Here is a 27650-nt window from a genome sequence, read left to right on the forward strand (position 1 = left end):
TGTCCTGCTTCTGCCGTCCCGAAGACTCCAGGTCTTGGGACTCAGGAGGCGGCGACACAGTAACTTTGGAGAGTTCCGTGGGCAGGCCTAGCTGGTCCTACAAGATGGGGGTGAGCCAGGTGACCTCAGGGGGGAAGCTCTGCTAATGGGCCTATGGCCCATCCACAGCTTGCTGCTTTGCATCTGACCGTGAGCTCTGAGTCTGTAAGGTGAGGGATGTTTTGTCAGGTTTAAAAAGGATCTGCATCTGGTGAAACACAGCTCCCCTTGGGCTGCACTGGGGACCCAGTGCATACTTTGTCGTGGAAAACCCTCCTGGTGTGTTGAGCACAGAGTGTCTGCATCCTGTGCTATACTGACACGCCGAGCCCTGGGAGCAGTGCCGGAAGGAATGGACCCCAGGGGCTGAGTAAAGGCTGTCCACCTGAAGCTGGGGAGGGCCTCGGGTGGGCCCCAAGGCCCTGTCCTTGTGCCTGCAGCTCGTGTTAACCCCTAGTCTCGGGACCCAACTCCTTCGGGCTCATCCACAGGCGCTGGGCATGGCCTGCTGTTGAAGGGGACAGTGGGGCTGAACCCCCTCTTCCGTAGGTGAGCTGGGCATCACCGTGCAGGTTACCCAACTGTCTGAAAGAAAAGCAGGCCACCAGAGCTTTAGGAAAGTAAAGTTGCCATCCATTTATTTCCTGTAGTCCTTAAAAACAGAAGGACACGTTTCACACTAAAGCTCTGCAATCCTGTACACCAGAGAGGCAGCCCCACTCATGCTGCGAGCTGGTCCACGTCCTCTTGGCTCCTGTTTGCTAGATGAGCTTCAATAATTTCCGCAAAGAGATTCCTCTTCAGCAGATTATATGCCAGAGGTAAAAGCTGGCCAGCAACTTTATGAAAATACTGAAAACCAAAGAAGGTGACATCAGCCAGAGAGCGCAGCAGGTACTTGTTTAACAGAGCCCACGTCCCGAATGCAGACCCTTCACCTGTCTGCAGGTGCCGTGGCCGGGAAGGACAGACTGCGGCCACAAGCAGGACAGAGGGTCGGGGAGCGCTCCCCACACTCCCACGGCCACTGCTGGGAAGACAGGACTTGAGGCAGGTGACAGCCCCGGAGTCACCGTATCACCTGCCTCCCCGACCCTGAAACAACTAGAGCTGAGGTACCCCCTGCTGGAACTGAGTGGGTGTCTCCTGTTTAATGAGGAGGTGTTAATGATAAAACATCGGCACTGAGTCTTAAAGATTTTAAAGCATATTTCCAAATAGCATTTGCTCTTCATCTAACACAGAACAGATCCCCTATGGAGAATGAGATGGAGCCCAGGAAGGTGTATGTGTCACACCGAAGCTGTATATGTAGCTAATAGATCACTTGAACATTTGTTGTTGAGTTTCTAAGCCATGTTCAACTCTTTAGAGGAATGCAGCCCGCCAGGCTCCTCTGTTCATGGGATTCTCCAAGCAAGAATACTGGAGTGGGTTGCCATTTCCTCCTCCAGGGGATCTTCCCCACCCAGGGATCAAACCTGCATCTCCTGCATTGGCAGGTGGGTTTCTTTACCGCTGAGCCACTTGGGAAGCCCCATGTTAACATATACCTGAAGGCAAAAAAGTCTTGGTCGTTCACCTTGGCCAGAAACATAAGATGAACCTCAAATAAGAAATATTCTTAGAACTCAAGAATCTTTCAAGAATCTGCTTAAAATAATTTCAAAAAGTTCATTTTGAAATTCCAGCTGAGTCCATACCCCACGCGCGTGTGTGTGTGTGTGTGGGGGGGTGGTGCTCACTCACGTGGGAGCCATGGCAGAAGAGGTCCAGTCCCAGCTCCAGCCCCATCCCATAGTCGCACTCATCGTTAGCAAACTGCACGTAGGTCATCATCTCCTGGACGGGGGCAAAGGCCTGCAGTCTGTCGGCATCACTGGGGGCCTCCACAATTGTCCCGCAGATTCTCCTGAGGCTGGCTGAGAGAACAGGGCCGCAGCGTTACCTGTGAGCACCCACGCCCCCCGTGACACTGTCCCTGGGGCCTCCTGCCTTGGTGCTGTAACACATCAGCCGTTTTACTTTAGCCATTTTTATGCTTGAATCTTAACAAAAACCATTTCTTGTTCCAGCAAAGTGGTTTCTCCATGAGTCTAACTACAACCAGGAGTCACACCAGCTTCCAGATTTTCCCTGGGCTAGTCCAGGGTGCACAAGCCTGGCCCACCTGTTTTTAACTGTCCTCAAGATAAGAATGTGTTTTCATTTTTAAATGGTTGAAAAAAATCAAAAACAGTATGGAGACCGAGCATACACAGAGCCCCACTCTAGGCTCATCCACACCAGAAGCTGGGTTAAAAAAAAAAAAAAAATCCTAATAGTAAAGTGTGCTCTTTTTGCCTTTGTCTAACTTACTTTTAAAAAGCAGTACAGAAAAATACGAGAGACAAATCACTGTGGAATTAAACCTTTACCAATTCCTTTACCAACGTGGGGGTGTGGGGCCACAGCACAAATGCAATTTGAGGTAAAATAGAGAAAACTGCTTAACATTTATCCACATTAGAAAAAACAGTGCTTTAACATTTCTGATCTCGATGCCCTCTTGTTTGCACGCCCCACTCCTCCCCTCCCAAGGGAGCCAGATGAAGGCGTGTTCCCAGGAGAAAAGGAAAGGGGTAGGGCAGGGGACAGGCAGAGCGCTCATGAGAGATTTTATCCTCCTTTTCAACAAAGCAACAGTTAGATTTTGCGTATGAAAAGTCCATTTGCAAAGAGTGCTTATACTTACAGAAGAAGTAACTCAGGATGGGCTTCTAAAAGCTAAAAAAACCTACATTCAGATGGAAAACTGTCCACAAACACATGCTGTTTCAGTAACTACTATAGTGTAAGTTGACCGTAATGTCAAAGGTTGTGAAATAGTAGAAAAAGTCACCTAGACCATAGGCTCGTATTGTTTAAACTTGTAAAAACACTGTTCCAAGTGCTGTTAGGCAAGCAGTGCATAAATAATAAGCACCTTATGTATCGGGTTACTCCCAGACACCCCTATGGACGGTACTCACCGCCACTCACCATGTGACAGATGGAAGATGTCGTTTAATAAAGTTATACAACTGGTTAAGGCCACACAGCTGCAAACCCAGCTTCAGTTCAAGCCTCCCTGACCCCAGAGCCTGAGCCCTTCGTCACTGCAGGTGGGTGGGGAACTATATCCACCTATTCAACACAAGGAAACTCCCCCCACACATTAACACATGCTCATGGCCACATAAATACCCTACCATCCGTTTCAGGGAGCTCTCTGTATCCAACATCATTTTTATCCACTGGGACAACCAAGCCTGCCCCATGAAAGGTCTTTGTCACCACCTTAAATAAAACAAAAATAACATGGAAAATAGACGAAAACAACAAAGGGGGCACATAAAGCTCATACACAAACCCTTAAGACTTCTGCCAAAATATAATTTGTGCCTTTTATTTCAGTAGATTTGGACCCCAGGGCAGAAGTTAACTATTCTTTCCTTTAAAATCAGGTAGAAGTCAAGTACTTGAAATAATTACAGAGCAGTGCAATGAATGGCCTTTACTAACTGTCAGCATAGGGAAGTCATCCCCGTGTGTCCCGCCGCAGAGGCAGGGGGTGGTGTCAGTTCAGTCCACAGCCACAGCTGCTGCGCAGAGAGCCAGAGGCCCGCCCAGCAGGAGGGGATGTGGCCAGAACTCCTGCCCGTCTGCGAAACACAGGTCCCCAGGAGCATTCAGACTTGCCAGCAAACTTCCCCTAAGTCAGGCAGCTTCTAGTTTGGGGGCACCCTTTATGGAGGCAAATGACATAACCATTATCACCATGGTTGAAATCATGGTTCTAAGGTTTTTTTTTCTTTTTATGTGTTTACCAGGCTACGTCACAGTGGGGTGAGACACGCTCCCCTCCCCTCACTCTAAGGTGGGGAAAGGCCCCTGGTGAAAACTGGAGAGGTAAAACAGCAGCATGAAATCTTAGAGCAGGGAAATGCCCCCATGCAGGGAGTTTCATGCCATGGACACTTTTAGAAACTACTTCCTGACCTCCAGGACTAAAAGAGCTGATAAGACAGGGACTCAGTGACTACAACTTACCTGAAAGTCACCCACCCCTGCGGCTGAGTCAGGATCAGAAAATGAACTGGAGTAGGATTTTTAATAACTAAGCTAAAGTACTTAGTTACCAGTACTGGCTTATTCAGGGCTGACTAGTACTCCATTTGGCTGAGAATGCACAGATGAAGCAGCCACATGCAGGAGACCCTGCTCAGAGGCTGGAGGAGACTGGGTGTCCAGACTCCAGTAATAAATGTCCCTCCTCAGGGGTTATCAGGACGGACTCAGAATTCTCATTTGCTCCAAAGCAGAATTCTTTCAGCTTCTCTGTTACCCAGGCAGGTGCCAAGTGAAAAACCCGAAGGATCCCAAACCCAGAGGTATCTGCTATTTATGAAACTCCACTCACACAGCAGGCGCAAAAGGAAGGCCGGTGGGCTCAATAAAGCAAGGAGAGACGACTTCTCACACCAATTCCTGGAGGAATTCGCACACCCCAGTACACAGCTCAGGAACAACGTCGCCCATATGCCAACTACCCTCAGGGCTGACTATATAAAGCCCGTAAGGCAGACCTTTACAAATCTACCCAAAATCACCTGGCATGAAACCATCCAGCCTTAGCTATTAAAAAAAGAAATGTAAGCAAGTGTGAGGTACAAAGCCGCTCTTCTACTATGAGATGAGTGACTGGTAGGTCAAGACTAAAGAGAGACTGGGCTGGCCTGGCCTGAGCTCTGCAACCACAGCGAGGGTGCCCTGTCTCGTGCCCACCACACCGGCAGGACTCTTCCAGTCCAGCCCCCGAACCACCCTGGAGCCAGCTCTGTGGGAGGCGGGGACAGCTCTCCTCAGGAGGGGAGGGGAGGAGATGCAGGTGAGCGGGAACCCACCCCTGCCGCCCCCCACCCTGAAACAGCAAACAGAGACCGACAGATGGAACTCATACTTTCTTGTCTCTCTGCTTCATCCTCACAGTTCTCTGCTCCAGGGAGAACCCCAGTTCTCTGGCTGCTTCTGTGAGTTTCTCATCTATGGTTTTCAAGAGACTACTTTTCTTCTTATCTGTTACTTCTTTAAGTTTTTTCATCAAAAATAATCTGAAAAAGAAGTAAAAGCCCTCATTAGTATGTAGCCCTCGTTCATATGTACCCTACTGTACTAAGTGCACCGACCCTGGGAAGTTGAGGGGAGCCAAGTTACAGATATCAAACCCCGAGAAATAGAAGGCAGAATAACCACCAACGTTCTCTCAAAGCCCCTAACAGATTCTTCAGACAAGAGAAAAGCAGTATTAATAAATACCTACCAGTCACAGAAACAGCAAACAAGATCTGTTTATCCCTGTGATGTCTACAACCAAGACGCAAGGTACTTAAAAAGTGAGGTTAAGCCAAGTTTATGTTGCATCACTTGATGCTAGGATCTGACATACAACCTTGCAGAAGTCTGATGTAACAGGAGAAAAGAATGTGGAGACTCCAAAAAACGACTTTCCACTTGTGCAGAACTGGAGGACCTTTATAATACTTAAACATCAGCAAATTCTTTTAAATGTTACCTTCAAATCTGTGTTAAGAAATTTTAAAAATGTAAAGGAAAGCAAAACTATTTTATAAGCTAATACAAAAGCACAATTCAAAATAACTTTTTTTAAAAGTAACTTAATTTTCACTTTTATTTTTTTGGTTGCATGGTAAGGCGTGTGGGATCTTAGTTCCCCCACAGGGGATTGGACTCATGCCCCCCAACAGAAGAAGCACAGAGTCTTAATTACCAGACCGCCAGCGAAGTATACAAAATAAATATTAAAGGTATGTGAAATAGTACATTATTGCCAGTTATGGAAATAATTTTAAGAATGCATGAGAGGGTGTGGAGATAAGGGAACCCTCCTACACTCTTGCAGCCACTATGGGGAACAGTATGGAGGGTCCTCAAAAAACTAAGAACAGAGCTACCGTACTCCTGAGCATACACTTGGAGAAAACTATAATCTGAAAAGACATGTCGGTGCACCCCAGTGTTCACTGCACACTATTCACAACAGCCTGGACATGGAAGCAACCTAGATGTCCATCAACAGAGGATGTTGTACCTACAACTTGTAAAGAAGATGTGGTACCTACATACAATGGAATACTACTCAGCAATAAAAGAACGAAATGATGTCATCTGTGCAGCATGGATGAACCCAGAGACTATCATACTAAGTGAAGTGAGGAAAAGAATCTTAAAAATAGGATACAAATGAATTTATCTACAAAACAAAGATAGAGTTATAGATGTAGAAAACAAACTTACGGTTACCAGGAAGTAAAGGATAAATTGGGAGATTGGCACTGGCATGTACACACTATATAAACAGATAACTAATAAGGACCTACTGTATACAGCACGGGGAACTGTACACAATAGTCTGTAATGAGCTACATGGGAAAAGAATCTAAAAAACGGGATATATGTGTAACTCATGCGCTGTACAGCAGAAACTAACCCAACATTGTAAACCAAGTATACTGCAGTAATTTTTTAAAAAAGACTTCTACCGCTAGAGCAGAAAGTCAAGAGTGCAAGAGCAAGCTGGAATTGGCCCAGTCCCCTTCCTGCAGCCACTGCCAGGCTCGCGGGAGGAAGCCGCTCCTGCCCAGCACTGACGCTGGGCAGTGCCCGCTGGGGCATTGTTCTCATCCCCATTTTACAGATCAGGAAGCTGAGGCAGAGGACCACACCGTACCCAAGCTGAGAGAATGAGTGTGCGCTGGTTAAAGCTGAGACCACCAGGATCAGAGTCTCCTAATTACAGCAAAGTCCCAGCACACCTCGTGTTGCCTCAGCAGCCGCGAGTCAGGAGGTCGGTCTGTCAACACGACTGCACAGCACACTGCGGCCCGGGCCTGGGGCCCCTCCCCACACTGCCCCTCCCCACGCGCGCCTCCTCCCTGCCTCCCGCGGGCCCACGGGGAGGGCCTCTCGGGGCAGGGCCCACCCCTACCGGCGGCCCTGCTGCCCGGCAGGACCACTTCCGCTCTTGCTTGCCCAGCTCCATCTCAGCTTCAAACCTGTGCTGACACCGCTCTGCGGTGCTCCGCTCCGGGCGGAGATGTGCCCGCGGAAAGAGCCAGAACGTCCTGTGCTGTTCCACGAGCCGTGAGTGAGCCTGGACCTCGGGAGACTCCTGCGGTGCTCGTGAGGAAAAGATCAGTTCACTAGGCTATAGAGCGCTCCCCCAGAGTGAAGCTCGCCGTCACACCAGACTCCCCGTCCCGTCACGGTAGGGGACACCACAGCCACAGCACCACCCATCACAGTAGCAAAGTCTTCAGGAAGTGAGCGGCTGCCATGCTCACAAGGCTGGTTACAACTTACAAGATTTGCTTTTCAAATCTTGAATTTTTAGAAATGACAGCAGTCAATTGTCTTCATCAGTTCATTTGAGAAAACGTCTCCCGAACACTCAGGTCGGAATACCCGGTTGTGTGCCGGCCACTCTCTCCAGTGGAAGTGGAAAACAGCTGAGCTCAGCTCTTGGTCCCACAGGGCCTCTCTCACTGAGACAGACCCTCCGCACTTCCCACCCGGCGCCCAGCCGCAGGGCCTGATTCGTCCTTCCAGCTCCGTCGGCAACCTGGGGACGGTGCTGACACTCGCGTCGTGGCCGTGCTGTGACGACACCGTCCGCCGATCAACCGCTGCCGCCCGCTCGTCGAGGGGTGAGAGAACACCCCCACCACCACCCAGAGCGCCCCTCACGGCCCCTGAGCCGGCGGGCAGGCTCCACACCCCACTGTCTGATAGCCGCCGTTCAGTTCGGGTTCCGGAGCTGAGCATGCATCAGAACCTCCTGGGTTCCCAGTTTCAAGGATTCTACTCAGAGCCACTGCTTGAAAAGTCATGGCCTATGAGAATAAGTCTGCACAACACAGGACAGCAAGGCGGGGAGGCAGAGGACGACCGGGCGCAGGGGAGAAGAGAAGAGGATATTTAACAGTGCAACTCGACCCAAGACCTAACACTCTGGCCGTATTTAGAGAAAGCAGCAAATATTTTAAATGGTCTTTGGGCCCCAATCGAAGTACGCACCCATTAAACATCCACTGAAATGAATGTTCGTTGAATTAAAGTTACAGAAGTGCACCTCTGGGCTACACTCAGATTTACCTGTAATACGTAGTTTTAAAAAATGTTCCCGAGTCCTGCTCTGGAGGAGCTGAGGAACAGCAGCTGAGGTGAAGCTCCCATGTGAGGGTCTCAAACCATTAACTCAGCATCAGTGCCCAGAGCAGCCTGTGTACCCCACGGTCTCTGAGACCTTTCAGGAGGTATGTGAGGTCCAGATACTGCTACAATTATTTTAGGGAAAAGAAAGAATAAAGAAAATAACTTCTAATTTTGTTGTATAAAGATATGAATTTTAAAACCTCCAGTCTACCCGGATTTCTGTGTGTGTTCCAGGATGTGAAGCGGGGACCTTTCCACACCATTCTGTTACATGACCTCCTCATGCAATGTGTCCACACCTTCCTAAACTGATGGATCAATATCCTGGTGCTACACTGCATGGATAGTCTCTGTTTACTTACCTAATTTTCTCTACTGCTGGAAATGTGCATTTTTTCCAACTTTTCTTTTTTATAAATAACCTGCAATATATACAGATATCTGTGTACAAACCCAAAACTTCTTCAGATAAGGAGCTAGGAATGGAATTGCTAATTTAAGGTGCAGCACAGTACCTGGCAACCTTCATTATCTGTGAAGAAATCTTTGAAAAAATATATAAACAGCCGTATTCCAACTGCTCTCCATAAACGTTTTACCAATTAACACAGAGCACAAGGATTTCTTACACCGTAAACACCACTGGGCATTCAGTTCAGTTCAGTTCAGTCGCTCAGTCGTGTCCGTCTCTTTGTGACCCCATGAATCGCAGCACGCCAGGCCTCCCTGTCCATCACCAACTCCCGGAGTTCACCCAGACTCACGTCCATCGAGTCAGTGATGCCATCCAGCCATCTCATCCTCTGTCGTCCCCTTCTCCTCCTGCCCCCAATCCCTCCCAGCATCAGAGTCTTTTCCAATGAGTCAACTCTTCGCATGAGGTGGCCAAAGTACTGGAGTTTCAGCTTTAGCATCATTCCTTCCAAAGAAATCCCAGGGCTGATCTCCACTGGGTATTACCACTCTTTAATTTTTACTCACCTTTGTTAGCCGAATTTGCATTTTCTTGGGCTACTATTAAATCTTACGCAAAGAAAACTAGTTTCCCTAGGCATAAATAATTTGTTTTTAACAAATGGTCTGCCTGAAAACACCTTACTCAGGCTGATATACAAATTATTTTAATTAACTGATTTCAATAAAGTCTCAAAAATTATACTAAATATACACAAAGTTATAATCTATAATAAATGAAAAGTATTATAACCTATAGAAGTATTATTAATACTTTATCAAACATATGTTTGATATAAATTACCGAAGTACAAAACATTTTTTGAATAACGTTAGCTACTCAAATCCTTGGTGGTCTTCCCCTAAATTATAAATTTATCACCAGTGAATTTTTGTTTTCTTTCTTCTGTGTTCTCTGATAAGCTAAAAAATGCCAGAACAATCTTGTATTATTTTAGATAACAACTGAACTTTCTTTTTAATAAGACCAGTAGGACTGAAGGAAACGTGGTGGTTCTGCTGTCAGAGTTTGTGGAAGGAATGCCTGACTCACAGAGCAGGCGCCGCGCACAGGAAAAAGCCTCTCTCCCATGAACCCACACATCAGCGCAGGAGACGGACAAGGAAACAAACAACGAAGGGTGTGAAGAACCATATAAAATATGAAGAGCAAGCCACACCTTCTGTAACTTCAGAGCTGCCAGGAGAGAAGGGAGCCTGCCGGGAGCCCTCCGCCCTTCGGACGCAGCGGTCTGCACATGCAGGGGCCCTGCAGGCTCACCGACAGACTTGAGTCCGAGTCCTGTTTACTGCCAATCTGTGCCATGCAAGCACAGGGAATCAAAGTCTTTTTAAAAGCAGGTGATTAAAAGATGTCACACAAACATGATCTACTTAGCGAGTCAGATGCCTTCTTCATTTTATTACAGTCCACTGCACACGTGCTGCAGACGGGGCCTGCAGCTGCCCAGGACAGAGCAAGGTGCCCCCGCGACGCCCACCCTGTGCTTCAGCTCATGCCGCTCGCCCCCCTGCCCTACTGAAGACGAGGCCCTGATATCAGAGCGTGGAGACCTGATCCAGCCCCACTGGCTCGTAGAGGCACATGACCGTCCTGTCCCGTCCCCAGTGTCCAGGGACGGCGGGCAAGGGGCTCCCTCTCACTGGCCCAGATCCTGACAGACAATGTAGTCCCGGAGCCCCACTCCCCAGCTCTTCCCTGGGGGTCAGAGACCACCCACCACTGAGCTGAGTCAACAACACCCCCCCACCGGTCCCTCACTCCCACCCTGCCCCCAGGATGTGCGGACTGCCTGCTTCACGACACTCAACCTCCTGTGTGAATCACATTCCACGTAATGCAGCTGCTCAGTACGAGCTCGCCATGACTGTGTTTAAAGTCAGATGCCTAAAAATCCTGTGACCTTGCCATGGGACAAACAAGGTCAAGTTTAAGTAATATTTTCATTAAGTAGTCAGAAAAGAGTCTATTGTTTGGTGAAAAGATGAAGTGTGTATGCAAGGGAAGTCTGCAAAATTCATGGAAATGCTCTAAAAATCAGAGAGACTGATACGGTATAAAAATTGTAAACAAATATCAATAGGAGAGGTAGTGAAATATTTTCTTACTTGACTGCAGCAAACACATTATCTCCACTTTGAACAATTATACAATTTTTCTTTGCTTCGTTTGTACCGACAAATACAGGAAGTTCATCAGGAGAATCCCTGTTTAAACGAAAGGTAGTAAAAATTTAGCTGCCCATAACTTATCAGAAGGGAGGATTTTAGGTTTGAAAATAAGAATTTATATCTGCATGTCTTTTAAAAAATTGCTAATGAATTTGCTAGGTTTAAGTTCTAGGCTTCTTAGGAATATCCACAACAAATCTCATTTATATAACAGAACCTAAAATTAAGATTCTTAGGACCTAGTTACTTTTACACCTAAATACAAAGAAAGGGGGAATAAAGCTTGTCAAAAGGAGGTGAAATTACATACAATCATCCCACCCAAGTTTTACAGTCTGTGAAAAACAAAGAAGGTGGAGCAGCAAAAAGAAACGAGACAGGAGGACCACAGAATATTTGCGGTGAAAGAACTGGAAGCATATCGACCACCAAGTCTCTTCACTGTATGACTAGGAAACCACACAGAGAGACCAGGTGACTCAGCTAAGGTCCTGGACGGGCAGTGGGAGGCCAGCGGGTCAGGGCCCGACTCCCAGCCCTGGGTGCCCACAGCATCCCTACGTTCCCTCCATGTTCTGTCCCTCACCCCGCCGTCAACGACAGCACCTCTCAAGTGGACAAGGGATCCCCACCTCCACCGGCTCTATTTCTAAAAGTCTGAGCATCTTGTATGTATCCATTTACCCCCAGATATTCTTGTTAGGTGTGTGGAATGAAAGTGAGTCACAGAAAGTCACGGGTACAGGGGACTGGTACAGGGCCACCCAGACAATAAACAAGAGGACCAGTCTGCTTCAGAGTGCGTGCTTAGTTCCACGGCCCTCGGAAGCACATGCCTAACTTAAGTCACAGCAGCTGCTCCGAATTACCTTCCCTGGGCAAAAAGAGCTCTTCTCAACCGAAAAGAAAAAAGTTTATAAGCACAGCAGAAAAACTGATGAGGTTGGCCTAACAAGTTCATCCATTCCAGGGTAGGTCAGTAAGTTAGAACACCACCAACAGAGGGTACATGCCCTTCGCCTTGGGGAGGCCAGTGAATGTCTGCTTGCACTCATAAAAGGGGCAATAGCTGTATTTTGGGAGAAGTAAGGGCTCCCCTTGTGGCTCAATGCTAAAGAATCCGCCTGCCAATGCAGGTGACTCAAATTCAATCCCTGGGTTGAGAAGATCCCCTGGAGGAGGGCATGGCAGCCCACTCCAGTATTCTTGCCTGGACAATCCATGGACAGAGGAGCCTGGCAGGCTACAGTCCACGAAGTCACAAAGACCCAGATACAACTTAGTGACTAAACAAAGACAAAGCTGTATTTTAGAAGAAATGACCCTTACCTGAAATACCCCATGTGGAATTGAGTTTTACTGTCTCCAATAATAATGGTCTGGAACTCAGGAGGATCATAGTAAAATCTCCAGTGAAGATTAAAATTCAAGCTTGCTGATTTTTCCTTTATTTTATGTTTTCCGGCAAGGATATCATAAGGACCCACTAATCGAAGTCCAAGGCTTGCAGATAGTGAATCTATAAATTAAACAAGTTTACTTAGAAGAAGCAGAAAATAGTACCTTTCATTCAGAAAAATGTTTCTAAGCAACCGTCTTTAAAAAGAGCTTTTAAAGTAAAAGAAGTCTTCAGTCACTTGAAGATGTCTGCTGTAAACACTCTATGGAAAAGAAATCAGAGCAATGAAGATGTGGCCCTTACATTTAGGATTTCCTCGTAACTTTACCACTGAGGACCTTTCAAACACTCCTGCTGTTTCTGACTTTGGCCCAAACAGGACAGTTCTGTGTTCCTGGGGGCCTATTAGAGCTGCAGACGTTTAGCTTGTCTCATTATTATGCAATGCAGCTGTTGCCTCAAATATTTGAGCACACCCAGACCAAGGGAGAGGCAAGAGGGCTAGCCCATGAGGACAAGTAATTTAACTACAAACGTGTTTAATTAAAGTACTTCCTCCCTCCCCCCCTCAACTACTGATCAGTCTCGATTCCTGGCCTCCTGGGCGCTCAGTCTGACTCACCCTAACCCAGGCTGAATCCACTTCCTTCTCCAGTCACTGATCAGAGTCGCCAGGTGTGCACGCTTACGACAGACAGGCCCCTCTGCTTCCCGCAGAGGCAGGACCAGGGCCCAGGATGCCACGGAGGGAGAACTCTTGCAAGGGCCAACAGTGAGAAGGGCATGGAGATAGTTGACTTGGAGGGAGGAAAATAACATCCCCCTCCATGAACAGATATGAGATAGGGCTATAAAGGGAGATCTTGCTGTTTGTACTCTGCTTTTTAGTTCTTCATCCTGTTCTCACTTAAATCCTCTGAATAGTTTCTCAGGCTACTAAATGTTTCTTTAAAGAAAGAGGACGTCTACTCTATTGATAGGCATTTACTGTTTGTTACATTTTCATTCTAAACACTGCTTCAGTGGCCATCTCTGCCAACACGCTTGTACATGTCTGTGAATACTTGTAGACAGGTTGCTGCTGCATGGTTGAATGTGTGGATAACACGGCCCAAGCCCAGCTCTCTCCCGGTGTACGTTCCTGTCTACAGTCCAGGCAGTGCTTCCCCGCACCGCATGAAGACACTCCGTCAGTACAAAAGGGTAACAGGGAAAAGTAACTGCTGCAACGTGACCCGTTTTTGGTGTACCTTCCAGGGACAGTATGCTCACAAAGTATACAGGGATGTGTGCTTCTGTCTGTGTGTGGTGTGTATCTGTGTGCGTGGCTGTGTATGTTCCTGACGTAATACTAATGCAGCAAAAGCTATACACGGTCTCTTTTTTCACTTAAAATATTCCAGGCACGATGCTTTATAACTGCCTGCAAATCTGCCGGATTCTTCTGAAACTATACATACAGTCCACTGAACAGATGTGTGACTGTGAGCACATACGCTGTTTCCTACTTCTTGTTTCACTGCTGTTGAACACAGGTTTGGGTTCACTGCGTCCGTACAACAGGCTCCTAGAAGCAGCTGCTAAGTCACGCTCACAGTCAGAGTGTGCTCTCGTTTTCCCCCCAGCCGCTCATCAGAGTGCACTACGGGGTGATGCCCCTCTGCTAGTGTAACAGGTCACAGTGACACCATTACCTTCTGCTTCTCTGATTTCACACCTCTTTGGGGAAGCTCCTTTTCTGTGAACTGTTTAGATCCTGAGTCCAGCTTCCTACTGCCTTTTCCACTGGCAGCAGCAGGAGGAAGGTTCTGGAACACTCACCAGCTGGCTGTTCAGGGTCAAGTCCTTCGCAGAACCTCCAGAAGTGGTAGAAATCTTCAGGCAGAGGAAGCCTGTAATGGCTTTCCACCTCTTTTCGAAGGTCACTGGGCACGTCAGCTTCACAGGACTTACTCTTCTTCACATCGACCGGTTTTTCACACTGAAAATCAGCACACAAAACTTAGTTTCTCTAAAAGTAATTTGCTTATCTTATTCACCCAACTCTATGAGATACATGCATTTTCTTTAAAACTCTATATATGGTGTTTGAGTAAAATCTGGGGATTCTTTTGGGCAAGGAGAAAAAGAACAGTAATTGGGTCAGGAGGGGCACACACAACAAATATCTAAACACATGTCTCTAAGATAATGGAAACGTAGAAAGCAAAAAGCCAAAATGGATAAAAGAAAAGGTAAACAGCAGGAAATGAGGAATAAGAAAAGGGCAGGGTTTTATGACATGCAGCAAAAGCAGTTTTAAGACAGAAATTTATGGCAACAGAATCTTACTTCAAGAAACAAGAAAAATCTCAAATAAACAACTTAATCTTACACCTAAAGCAACTAGAGAAAGAACAAAACCTAAAATTAGTATAAGGGAAGAAATCGTAGAGATCAGAGCATAAATAAAGGAAACAGATACAAAAGGAAACAACAGCAAAGATCAACAAAACTAAAAGCTGGTTCTTTGAAAAGATAAACAAAATTGAAAAACCTTTAGCCAGATTCATCAAGGAAAAAAGGGAGAGGACTCAAATCAATACAATGAGAAATGAAAAAGAAGAAGTTACAATGGACACCATAGAAACACTCAGGATCATGAGACTACTACGAGCAATGATACGCCAATAAAATGGACAACCTAGAAGAAATGGACAAAGTCTTAGGAAGACGCAGTCTCCCAAAACTGAACCAGGAAGAAACAGAAAATATGAATAGGTCAATCATGAACTCTGAAACTGAAACTATGTTTATCAAGAAACTCCCAACAAACAAAAGTCCAGGACCAGATGCCTTCACAGGTGTGTATGCTGCGCTAAGTCATGTCCAACTCTTTGGGACCCCATAGACTATAGCCCACCAGGCTCCTCTGCCCACAACATTTTCCAGGCAAGAATACGGGAGTGGGTTGCCATTTCCTACTCAAAATGATCTTCCCAATCCAGGGATCAGACCTGTATCTTCTGCATTGCAGATGGATGTTTTACTGCTGTGCCACTTGGGAAACCCCAGTGTGAGCTTTAAAGAGAAACAATTCATAATTTACTGACAGCCCATTCAACTGTCATTGTGAAAGACTGCAGCCCCTTCCAAAGACCTTCCCCTCCACTTCTGTAAATTCCAAGATCAGGTTCACCAAGCTTATGTCGCCATATACTGTAGAGAAAGGAACACTTCCAAACACTCTCAATGAGGCCACCATCACCCTGGACCAAAACCAGACAGACACCACATAAAAAAGACAGTTATAGGTGAGTATCACTGATGAATACAGACGCAAAAAGCTTCAACAAAATACCAGCAAACCAAACCCAACAATGCATTAAAAGGATGATACACCATGAGCAAGTGGGATTCATCCCAGGGTAGTAAGGATTTTTCAATATTTGCAAATCAGTGTTATGAACCATATTAACAAATTGAAGAATAAAAACATATGATCATTTCAACAGATGCAGAAAAAGCCTCTGACAAAATTCAGCTGTTTACAATAAAGACTCTACAGAAAGTAAGCACAGAGAGAACACACCTCAACATAATAAAGACCATATATGACAAACCTACAGCCAACATGCATACTCAGTGATGAACAGCTGAAAGCATTCATCTAAGCTCAGGAACAAGACAAGAATGCCCACAAGGATGTCCACTCTCACCACTTTTATTCAGTATGGTTTTGGAAGTACTAGCTACGGCAATCAGAGAAGAGAAGGAAAGAATAGGAATCCAAATTGGAAAAGAAGTTAAACCGTCACTGTCTGCAGTTGACAGGACAATATACACAGAAGATCCTAAAGGTGCTGCCAGAAAACTACCAGAGCTCATCAGTGTGTCTGCTAAAGTTGCAGGATGCAAAATTAACTCAGAAATCTGTTGCATTTCTGTACACTAGCAACAGAATATCAGAAAGAGAAATTCAAGAAACAATTCTACTTATCATTGTATCAAAAAGAATAAAGTACCTAGCAATAAACCTACCCAAGGAGGTAAAAGACCCATACTGTGGAAACTAAGACACTAACAAAATAAATTGAAAAAGATATAAACAGATGGAGAGATATACCATGATTGTGGATTAGAAGAATCAATATTGTCAAAATGACTATATTACTCAAAGCAATCTACAGATTCAATGCAATCCCTATCAAATTACCAATTTCTCACAGAACTAGAACAAAAAATCTTAAAATTTCTATGGAGACACAAATGACCCCAAATAGCTAAAGCAGTTTTGAAAAAGAGAAACAGAGTTGGAGGACTCAGGCTCCCTGACTTCAGACTATACTACAAAGCTACAGTCATCAAAACAGTATGCCCTGGCACAAAAATAGAAATATAGATCTATGGGACAGGATAGAAAACCCAGAAATAAACCCATGCAACTATAGCCAATTAACCTACAACAAAGGCAACAATACTACACAATGTTGGAAAGACAGTCTCTTTAACAAATGATGCTGGTAAAACTGGACAGCTACTTGTAAGAAAATGAAATTAGATCATTCTTTAACACCACACACAAAAATAAACCCGAATAGATTAAAGACCTAAATGTGAGACCAGGCACTATAAACATTCTCTGACATAAATTGCAGCATATCTTTTTTGATTTGTCTCCCAGAATAATGGAAACAAAAACAAAAACAAATGGGACCTACTTAAACTCAAAAGCTTTGGCACAGCAAAGGACACAATAAAAAAAAAAATGAAAAGACAACCCACTGACTGGGAGAAAATACTTGAATGTAATATGACCTATTGGAGAAGGCAATGGCACCCCACTCCAGTACTCTTGCCTGGAAAATCCCATGGATGGAGGAGCTATAATGGACTAGTCTTCAAAATTTACAAACACTTCATGAGGTTTAACAACATCAAAACAAACAACCCAGTCAAAAAATGGACAGAGGAGTTAACAGGCACTCCTCCAGAGAGGACATACAGATGGCCAAGACGCACATGAAAACATGTTCAACTTTGCTAAATAGAGAAATGCAAATCAAGATTACAATGAGGTATCTCATCTCACACCAGTCAAAATGGCTACCTTCAAAAAATCCACAAACAATAAATGCTGGACAGAGTGTGGACAGAAGGGAACCCTCCTACACTGTTGGTGGGAATATAAACTGGTATAGCCACCATGGAGAACAGTATAAAGATTCCTTAAAAAAACTAAAATAGAGCTACCATATGATGCAGAAATCCCACTCTTGGGCATGTATCTAGAGTAAAACGTATCTGAAAGGATCCATGTACCTCAGTGTTCACTGAGGCACTGTTTACAATAGCCAAAACATGGAGGCAACCTGAAAGTCCATCAAGAGAGGAATGCATAAAGATGTGGTGTGTATATATAATGGAGTTATTACTCAACCATTAAAAAGAATAAAATAATGTCATTTGTGGCAACCTAAGTAGATCTAGAGATTGTCACACTGACTGAAGTCAGACAGAGGAGAAATATCCTTTGACATCCCTTATATGTGGAATCTAAAAAGAAATGATACAAATGAACTTATTTACAAAACAGAAACAGACTTACAGACTTGAGAGAATGAACTATGGTTGGCCGTGGGGTGGGGGGGGGTTGAGGTGGGGAAGGATGCAGGAGAAGGGATAATAAGAGAGTTTGGGATGGACATGAACACACTGCTACATTTAAAATGGACAACCAACAAGCACCTACTGTAGAGCACAGGGAACTCTGCTCAATGTTACACGACAGCCTGGATGGGAGGGGAGTTTGCAGGAAGAACGGATACACGTATATGTGTGGCTGAGTCCATTCACTGTCCACCTGAAACTATCACAACATTGTTAATTGGCTATACCCTAATACAAAATAAAAAATGAAATAAAAAAAGAAAGAAAGAAAAGAGCAGGTTTCGCCTTGTTTGGGTAAACAGGATGCCATCATGCCTCTTGTTTAAACAGACTAAGCAATCATACCGGAGGAAATTGTCAGATATAACTGGATATGAGAGGTTAAAACAGTTAAAAAATTATTTCAGAAAAGGTCCTTTAATGCCAGATTGGTTATAAAACTCCCTCCAGCATCTCTGCAATATAAGTGTATTTTGTAAGTAGGCTAGGCTTTCCAATGCCCCTTAGATACCCGGCCCATTTCTGCAGAGATAAAATTCCTGGTCAAAGGTTACGTATCTTCAGTCTCTGAGAAGTGGTAGGAACTTTCCTTCCTGTCCTTCCATTCCCATCTACATCAGGGTTGTTCCACTTGAGCCATCCTGCCTCCAGGGGGACACACTCAGCAGTGTCTGGAGACGTTGTTGGTTGTACAAATTTGGGAGGGAGCGTGTGCTACTGCCACTCTGGTGGGTGGAGGCCAGGGACGCTGCTAAGTGTCCTACAACACAGGAGAGGCCCTTTAAGAGAAGCTTAATTAACTGGCTCAAATGTCCACAGAACCAACACTGAGAAATCCTAAATTTCAGGATCAACTTGACCTTGTAACTTTAGGTATCATTTAAAGTCTGCAAAGCGCATTTATGAACCAGATGATATACATAGAAAGGTACTGTTTTATGAGTTGAAAATAGGACAAATGAAAATGCCTATTGACAGGAGAATGGTTACAGGATTTTCAAACATTGGAGTTTTCAGTTCAGTTGCTCGGTCGTATCCAACTCTTTGCGACCCCGTGAACTGCAGCACGCCAGGCCTCCCTGTCCATCACCAACTCCCAGAGTTTACTCAAACTCATGCGCATTGAGTCAGTGATGCCATCAAGCCATCTCATCCTCTATCGTCTCTTCTTCTCCTGCCTTCAATCTTTTCCAGCAACAGGGTCTTTTCAAAGTTCTCCTCATCAGCACTAAAGTATTGGAGTTTCAGCTTCAGCATCAGTCCTTCCAATCAATACTCAGGACTGATTTCCTTTAGGATGGACTGGTTGGATCTCCTTTCAGTCCAAGGGACTCTCAAGAGTCTTCTCCAACACCACAGTTCAAAAGCATCAATTCTTCTGCACTCAGTCCAACTCTCTCATCCATACATGACCACTGGAAAAACCATAGCCTTGCCTAGATGGACCTTCATTGGTAAAGTAATGTCTCTGCTTTTTAATATGCTGTCTAGGTTGGCTTAACTTTTCTTCCAAAGAGCAAGAGTCTTTTAATTTCATGGCTGCAGTCACCATCTGCAGTGATTTTGGAGCTCCCCAAAATAAAGTCTCTCACTGTTTCCACTGTTTTCCCATCTATTTGCCATGAAGTGATGTGACCAGATGCCATGATCTTAGTTTTCTGAATGTTTTAAGTCAACTTTTTCACTCTCCTCTTTTACTTTCATCAAGAGGCTCTTTAGTTCTTCTTCACTTTCTGCCATAAGGGTGGTGTCATTTATATATCTGAGGTTATTGCTATTTCTCCTGGCAATCTTGATGCCAGCTTGTGCTTCATCAAGCCCAGTGTTTATCATGATGTACTCTGCATATAAGTTAAATAAGCAGGGTCGCAATATACAGCCTTGACGTACTCCTTTCCCTCTTTGGATCCAGTCTGTTGTTCCATGTCCAGTTCTAACTGTTGCTTCCTGACCTGCATACAGGTTTCACAAGAGGCAGGTGAAGTGGTCTGGTATTCCCATCTCTTTCAGAATTTTCCACAGTTTATTGTGATCCACATAGTCAAAGGCTTTGGCATAGTCAATAAAACAGAAGTAGATGTTTTTCTGGAATTCTCTTAATTTTTCGATGATCAAACAGATGTTGGCAATTAGATCTCTGGCTCCTCTGCCTTTTCTAAATCCAGCTTCAACATCTGGAAGTTCACGTACTGTTGAAGCCTGGCTTGGAGAATTTTGAGCACTACTTTACTACCATGTGAGATGAGTGCAACTGTGCAGTAGTTTGAGCATTCTTTGGCACTGCCTTTCTTTGAGACTTGAATGAAGACTGACCCTTTCCAGTACTGCAGCCATTGCTGAGTTTTCCAAATTTGCTGGCATATCAAGTGCAGGACTTTCACAGCATCATCTTTTAAGATTTGAAAGAGTTCAACTGGAATTCCATCACCTCCACTAGCTTTGTTCATAGTGATGCTTCCTAAGGCCCACCTGACTTCGCATTCCAGGATGTCTGGCTCTAGGTGAGTGATCATACCATCCTGATTTATCTCGGTTGTGAAGATCTTTTTTGTATCGTTCTTCTGTGTATTCTTGTCACGTCTTCTTAATATCTTCTGCTTCTGTTAGGTCCATATCATTTCTGTCCTTTCTTGTGCCCATCTTTGCATGAAATGTCCCCTTGGTATCTCTAATTTTCTTGAAGAGATCTCTAGTATTTCCCATTCTATTGTTTTCCTCTATTTCTTTGCACTGATCACTGAGGAAGGCTTTCTTATCTCTCCTTGTTACTCTTTGGAACTCTGCATTCAAATGGTTATAACTTTCCTTTTGTTCTTTGCCTTTTGCTTCTCTTCTTTTCACAGCTATCTGTAAGGCCTCCTCAGACAACCATTTTGCCTATGTGCCTTTCTTTTTCTTGGGGATGGTCTTGATCTCTGCCTCCTGTACAATGTCATGAACATCCACCCATAGTTCTTCAGGCACACTGTCTATCAGATCTAAACCCTTAAATCTATTTCTCACTTCTACTGTATAATTGTAAGGGGTTTGATTTAGGTCATACCTGAATGGTCTAGTGGTTTTCCCTACTTTCTTCAATTTAAATCTGAATTTGCAATGAGTTCATGGTCTGTGCCACAGTCAGCTCCCGGTCTTGTTTTGCTGACTGTATAGAGCTTCTCCATCTTTGGCTGCAAAGAATATAATCAGTCTGATTTCGGTGTTGACCATCTGGTGATGTCCATGTATAGAGTCTTCTCTTGTGTTGATGGAAGAGGGTGTTTACTATGACCAGTGCATTCTCTTGGCAAAACTCTATAAGCCTTTGTCCTGCTTCATTCTGTACTCCAAGGCCAAATTTGCCTGTTACCCCAGGTGTTTCTTGACTTCCTACTTTTGCATTCCAGTCCCCTATAATGAAAAGGACATCCTTTTTCAGTGTTAGTTCTAGAAGGTCTTGTAGGTCTTCACAGAACCGTTCAGCTTCTTCAGCATTACTGGTTGGGGCATAGATTTGGATTACTGTGATATTGAATGGTTTGCCTTTTAAATGAACAGAGATCATTCTGTCATTTTTGAGACTGCATCCAAGTACTGCATTTCAGACTCTTGTTGACTATGATGGCCACTCCACTTCTTCTAAGGGATTCTTACCCACAGTAGTAGATAATATGGTCATCTGAGTGAAATTCATCCATTCCAGTCCATTTTAGTTTGCTGATTCCTAGAATGTCGACGTTCACTCTTGCCATCTCCTATTTGACCACTTCCAATTTGCCTCGATTCACGGACCTAACATTCCAAGTTCCTATGCAATATTGCTCTTTACAGCATCGGACTTTACTTCCATCACCAGTCACATCCACAATTGGGTGTTGTTTTTTCTTTGGCCTCGTCTCTTCGTTCTTTCTGGAGTTATTTCTCCACTGATGTCTGGTAGCATATTAGGCACCTACCAACCTGGGGAATTCATCTTTCAATGTCTTATCTTTTTGTCTTTACATACAGTTCACGGGGTTCTCAAGGCAAGAAAACTGAAGTGGTTTGCCATTCCCTTCTTCAGTGGACCACGTTTTGTTAGAACTCTCTACCATGACCCGTCCGTCTTGGGTGACCCTACATGGCATGGCTCATAGTTTCATTGAGTTAGACAAGGCTGTGGTCCATGTGATCAGACTGGTTAGTTTTCTGTGATTATGAGTTCAGAGGGCTCAAAATGGAGTATTACTTAGTGAAAAGGAAACAGCCACACACAATATGGATCAATGTTAACCACATTAAATGAAGAAAAAAAATCCCCAAAGATTATATACAGCATGACAGCCATTTTATGAAGTTCAAAATATAGTTCAGACAGACATAATAACCTCATGGGTGATAAAGGTAAAATAAGAAGACAAAGGAAAAACAGACAGTTGAGGATTGTAGCTGCACTGAATAAGGGCGACAGGAAGGAGCTGGGCAGAAAGGACAAGTGAGGACCGTGAGGATGGAGAGCTGTGGTTCTCCTTTCAGTCCCTGGGCTGGGCAATGGCTTCCCAGGTGTTTGTTCTATAACTAAACAAATGAGGTCAAAGTGGGCCATGATCAAGGATAACAGTGGATTATGCCAAAGATTACAATGTGTCACAGGTCATAAAAAATTAAACTGAACAAAAAGGCTGTTCAAATTGGATCAAAAAATTGATGGTGTCATCGTGCACGCTAAGTCGCTTCAGCTGTTTCTGCTCTTTGCGACCCCGTGGACTGTATCCCACCAAGCTCTTCTGTCCGTGGGATTCTCCAGGCAAGAACACTGGAGAGGGTTGCCATTTCCTCCTCCAGGGGATCTTCCCAACCCAGAAGCATCTAAGTCTCCTGCATTGGCAGGCTGGTTCCTTATCACTAGCACCACCTGGGAAGCCCCAATAGTGATACTAACAGCAATAAAGATGACAGTAAACACTGTTAGTGATAAGTACTTGTTATGCACTTACTACAGTGCCTGCCACTGTTCTAAACACCTATAGATGGAACTCATCTAATCCCCAGAAGTACCTCATGAGCTATTAATAGGTACTACAAGTGCTGCACTCAATATGCCAGCAAATTTGGAAAACTCAGCAGTGGCCACAGGACTGGAAAAGGTCAGTTTTCATTCCAATCCCAAAGAAAGGCAATGCCAAAGAATGCTCAAACTACCGCACAATTGCACTCATCTCACATGCTAGTAAAGTAATGCTCAAAATTCTCCAAGTCAGGCTTCAGCAATATGTGAACCGTGAACTTCCTGATGTTCAAGCTGGTTTTAGAAAAGGCAGAGGAACCAGAGATCAAATTGCCAACATCTGCTGGATCATGGAAAAAGCAAGAGAGTTCCAGAAAACCATCTATTTCCACTTTATTGACTATGACAAAGCCTTTGACTGTGTGGATCACAATAAACTGTGGAAAATTCTGAAAGAGATGGGAATACCAGGCCACCTGATCTGCCTCTTGAGAAACCTGTATGCAGGTCAGGAAGCAACAGTTAGAACTGGACATGGAACAACAGACTGGTTCCAAATAGGAAAAGGAGTACGTCAAGGCTGTATATTGTCACCCTGTTTATTTAACTTCTATGCAGAGTACATCATGAGAAACGCTGGAGTGGAAGAAACACAAGCTGGAATCAAGATTGCTGGGAGAAATATCAATAACCTCAGATATGCAGATGACACCACCCTTATGGCAGAAAGTGAAGAGGAACTAAAAAGCCTCTTGATGAAAGTAAAAGTGGAGAGTGAAAAAGTGGGCTTAAAGCTCAACATTCAGAAAACGAAGATCATGGCATCCGGTCCCATCACTTCATGGGAAATAGATGGGGAAACAGTGGAAACAGTGACAGACTTTATTTTGGGGAGGTCCAAAATCACTGCAGATGGTGACTGCAGCCATGAAATTAAAAGACGCTCACTCCTTGGAAGGAAAGTTATGACCAACCGAGACAGCATATTCAAAAGCAGAGACATGACTTTGCCAACAAAGGTTCATCTAGTCAAGGTTATGGTTTTTCCTGTGGTCATGTATGGATGTGAGAGTTGGACTGTGAAGAAGGCTGAGCGTCAGAGAATTGCTTTTGAACTGTGGTGTTGGAGAAGACTCTTGAGAGTCCCTTGGACTGCAAGGGAATCCAACCAGTCCATTCTGAAGGAGATCAGCCCTGGGATTTCTTTGGAAGGAGTGATGCTAAAGCTGAAACTCCAGTACTTTGGCCACCTCATGCGAAGAGTTGACTCACTGGAAAAGACTCTAATGCTGGGAGGGATTGGGGGCAAGAGGAGAAGGGGATGCCAGAGGATGAGATGGCTGGATGGCATCACTGACTCGATGGATGTGAGTCTCCGTCAACTCCGGGAGTTGGTGATGGACAGGGAGGCCTGGCATGCTGCGATTCATGGGGTCACAAAGAGTCGGACAGGACTGAGCGACTGATCTGATCTGATCTGATTAGCCACACTCTACAGAGGAGGAAACCGAGGTTAAGTGACTTGCCCTGGGTCTCCACCTAGAAAGTGAAGAACCGCACTGAACCCCAGGTGGGCCAGCTCCGGGGTTGGGGCGGGGGGGGGGGGCGGGGTGGTGCTCAACCACTGCATGCTGCCTCTCCAACTGTAAACAGGCAACAGCAGGAACTCATCAGGACCTGACCCACCCTCCCTCTTGTTTGTGTAACAGCCTTTGGTTAGACTTTCAAAGACAGGCGCAAATCTAAGATGTTATAAAGAAGAGCCTTTAAAAATACTTCCATAAAAGGCAGTTTTGCATACTGGTTAGGCTGCTCAGGGAGATTCTTGACTCTTGCCATTTCCAGCTCTGTCACCTTGGGTGAGTTATCTAACCTCTGTGCCCTATTTTCTCAGCTACAAAAAAGGTCTGTGTAGTACCTATATCATAAGGCTGTGACAATAAATTATTTGTAGACACAGACAGAACAGTGCTAACACAGAATACATAACTGCTACCTATATTAGGTTAACCGTAGCCTCTGTGGACTCCTCTTCATTTCTGAGACTTTTTTCCTAACACTAACACTCTGTCAGAGCAGTTCACTGCCCCTTTAAAAGGAGGAACGAGCGTTTCAGCGCTGCCTGAGCTCACATGCTAGTTCAGGATCCCCCAGTTCTCAATAACTAGAGTTCAGGACTATACAGTACCTGTCCCCCTCAGGGCTGCCCTTATCCTTTATTTACCCTTGTATTTCTAGAAAGCGCGACCGGGGCAAAGGCCGCCCAGAACTTGGCCCTCCGGCACCGTCTCACCCCAACCCCGCCACCACCTGCACCCCAGCTGACAGCGCGGCTGAAGGAAGTTTTGGAAACCCTCCTTTACTCTTTACAGCCGGACTCTTTCCTGTTCTTGCAGTGCTGACTCACGTAAGATGCAAGAAAGCCTAAGCAGACGGCCCCTCCAAGTGAGCGCCCCTCTTCCCTATCCCGAGCGCCCCGGACCGAGCTCGGCGCTGCGCCCCGACACCAATCCCCCGAGTCACCCGCTTCGGGGACGGCTCCACGGGAGGGGCCCCACACGCCATCCTACGGGTGGGACAAGGAGGGTGGTGTAGGGGGAGTGGGCTAAGTCAGCCCGCGCCCCAGGGGAGGTCCGCCAGGCCGCGCCAACCTGACCCCGAGGACCCCGGGCTGTGGCCGCCCCAGGGCTGGGCCCCGAGACTGTAACCGGCCTTGAGCTGTCAACGCGCCCCCGAGGGACCCGGAGACGAGGCGCGGCGCCGCTCTCCGCTCCGACCGCAGCGCGCGGCCTGCCCTCTAGCCGAGGACAAACGCGCCGCGCGATCCTCGGGCCCACGGCCGCCCTCGGACCTCAATGCGGTACCTGCGGCCCCTCTCCGCGGAGTCTACGCTTCGCGCCACCGCCCACCATCCTGCAGCAAGAAGCTGCAGTGCCAGCCGGTCCCGCCGAGAGCCCGCGCGCCGCCAACCACTTCCGGTTCAAGGGCCACCAATCGTTTCCCCTCGCCGCCGCGCGCACAGAGAAAAGGCACCGCCCCCAGCCCGCCTCCAAGCCCGCGAGTGGCCGAGGCCCCGCCTACTCCGCCTGCCGGGCAGGTGCGCCCTCCGCAGGCTGACCCACCTGAGCATCTGGTTTTCCTTTAAAGAAGTACTGCATTTTAAAACGTTTCTATCAAATTATATGTAAAAGAAAATATATAGGCCTCATTCTGTAGTATTCTAAAGAATGAGAATTCACACATTAACTACCAGAACCATATAGCGACACATAAAATCAGTTGTAGCAGTTGGGGTTGCATACTTGAAGGTTCTCAGACCCAATAAAATGCTACAATAGAAAAGTACAGGTCAAGAAAACCTGTACAATAGAAACAAAAGCACAACAGAAAACAAAAGTACAGTAGAAAAGTACAGCTGATCACAGTACAGGTTGAGAAAACACATACTGCAACAATAATAGTTACGAAAAGTCACTGGGTTTACTATTTAGGGGATAGATTGTTAATGAAACAGATTAATAAAAGACAATGGAAATGGGATCAAGAATTCCTACGTATTCCTGAAGAGAGTGATTGATTCTAGGATTCACCTAACTTTAAGCTCCTGATCCAAGATACAATTTTAAAAAAGATATTTATTTCCAATCTTTTTCATGCGTTCAAGACAACAGATATCACATCTAGCCTCTGAAATAAACACTCCATTATTTGAGCTGCTGCAGACAAAAGACAGGGAGGGGGCGCTTCCCTGGTGGTCCAATGCAGGGGGTCCAGGATCCATACCTGGTCAGGGGACTAGACCTCACATGCTACAACATGATCCTGCATGTCTTAAAGAAGTTCAAAGAATCCATGTGCTGCAACTAAGGCCTGGGGCAGTCAAAGTAAATAGCTAAATAAATAGTATAAAAAAGACAAGACAAGACAGGATGTACTTGGAATTCCAGGTCCTGGGATGCCGCCACACTCCTACTGAAGCAGAATGAGGCCCTGGAAGTGTGAACTATTGACTCCAGCAATCAGGAGTGAGCCCCTGACGAGGCATGTCCCAACCCTGGATGATAGCACCAGTGCTGAGAAGGCCCACTGCCCCTAGGGCACTCAGATTCCTGGTGTGTCCTGGCAAAAAGGACTTCTTGTAGAATCTGTTGATTGTAAGGGACCTAATTAGGGAAAGTCAGGTGACTCTGTTTCATCAGAGCACAGGGAGAGGTGGGCAGGGTCCACTTTCATCTAAGTTTCCAGACTGAAAGTCAGAGGCAGCTTCAGACAGAGCTGGTCCCGGGAGCCACACTGATGGGCGGCAGATGCACTGTCCTGTGAACCTTTGACGCTGCATGCTGCCTGCCCCCATCTGTGATCACTGGACCCTGGCAAACTGCCTGACTCAACAGTGACCAACCTCCGCCTGGTCTACCCAACTATGCTTAATCGGGATCAGGAGCCCTGGGGCCACTAACCTTCAGTCATCGCTAGTGGGAGGATCCAAACACCTCTTAGGAAGGCTCCACAGATTCCTAAATCTTCACATTTACACTGGAAGACAAGTCTGCAGCAATCCACAGGTTCCTGAGTCTTCACATTTACACTGCATGATACACAAATCCACTGTTCCTTCTGCTACAGTTTCGGGGAATCTAACTCCAAACACAAAGTGGCACATCACGGCGCTCAATAAAATAGTAATTGACTGGCTGA

The 27650-nt window shown here is 45.7% G+C and overlaps 1 protein-coding gene across 3 annotated transcripts; it reads right to left on the minus strand.

The window, feature by feature from the left end:
• Positions 1-650: 650 nt before the first annotated feature.
• On the minus strand, positions 651-25980 carry LOC133252379 (histone PARylation factor 1). 3 transcript variants are annotated; one of them, XM_061424926.1, is made up of 9 exons: positions 24729-25663; positions 18069-18185; positions 14159-14318; positions 12268-12457; positions 10876-10974; positions 5021-5171; positions 3270-3357; positions 1789-1961; positions 651-891 (listed from the first exon to the last, which is right to left on the minus strand). In XM_061424926.1, the coding sequence occupies exons 1-9, from the start codon at positions 24789-24791 to the stop codon at positions 760-762; spliced, it is 1173 nt and encodes a 390-aa protein (XP_061280910.1). In that variant the 5' UTR covers positions 24792-25663; the 3' UTR covers positions 651-759. The 3 variants fall into 3 exon arrangements, with proteins under 3 accessions (XP_061280910.1, XP_061280912.1, XP_061280911.1); XM_061424928.1 differs by lacking the exons at positions 18069-18185; positions 24729-25663 and adding an exon at positions 25817-25980; XM_061424927.1 differs by lacking the exon at positions 18069-18185 and having other exon boundaries at positions 24729-25656.
• Positions 25981-27650: the final 1670 nt, after the last annotated feature.

Source organism: Bos javanicus, chromosome 8 (assembly GCF_032452875.1).
Source record: "Bos javanicus breed banteng chromosome 8, ARS-OSU_banteng_1.0, whole genome shotgun sequence".
In the NCBI taxonomy this organism is placed as follows: Eukaryota; Metazoa; Chordata; class Mammalia; order Artiodactyla; family Bovidae; genus Bos; species Bos javanicus.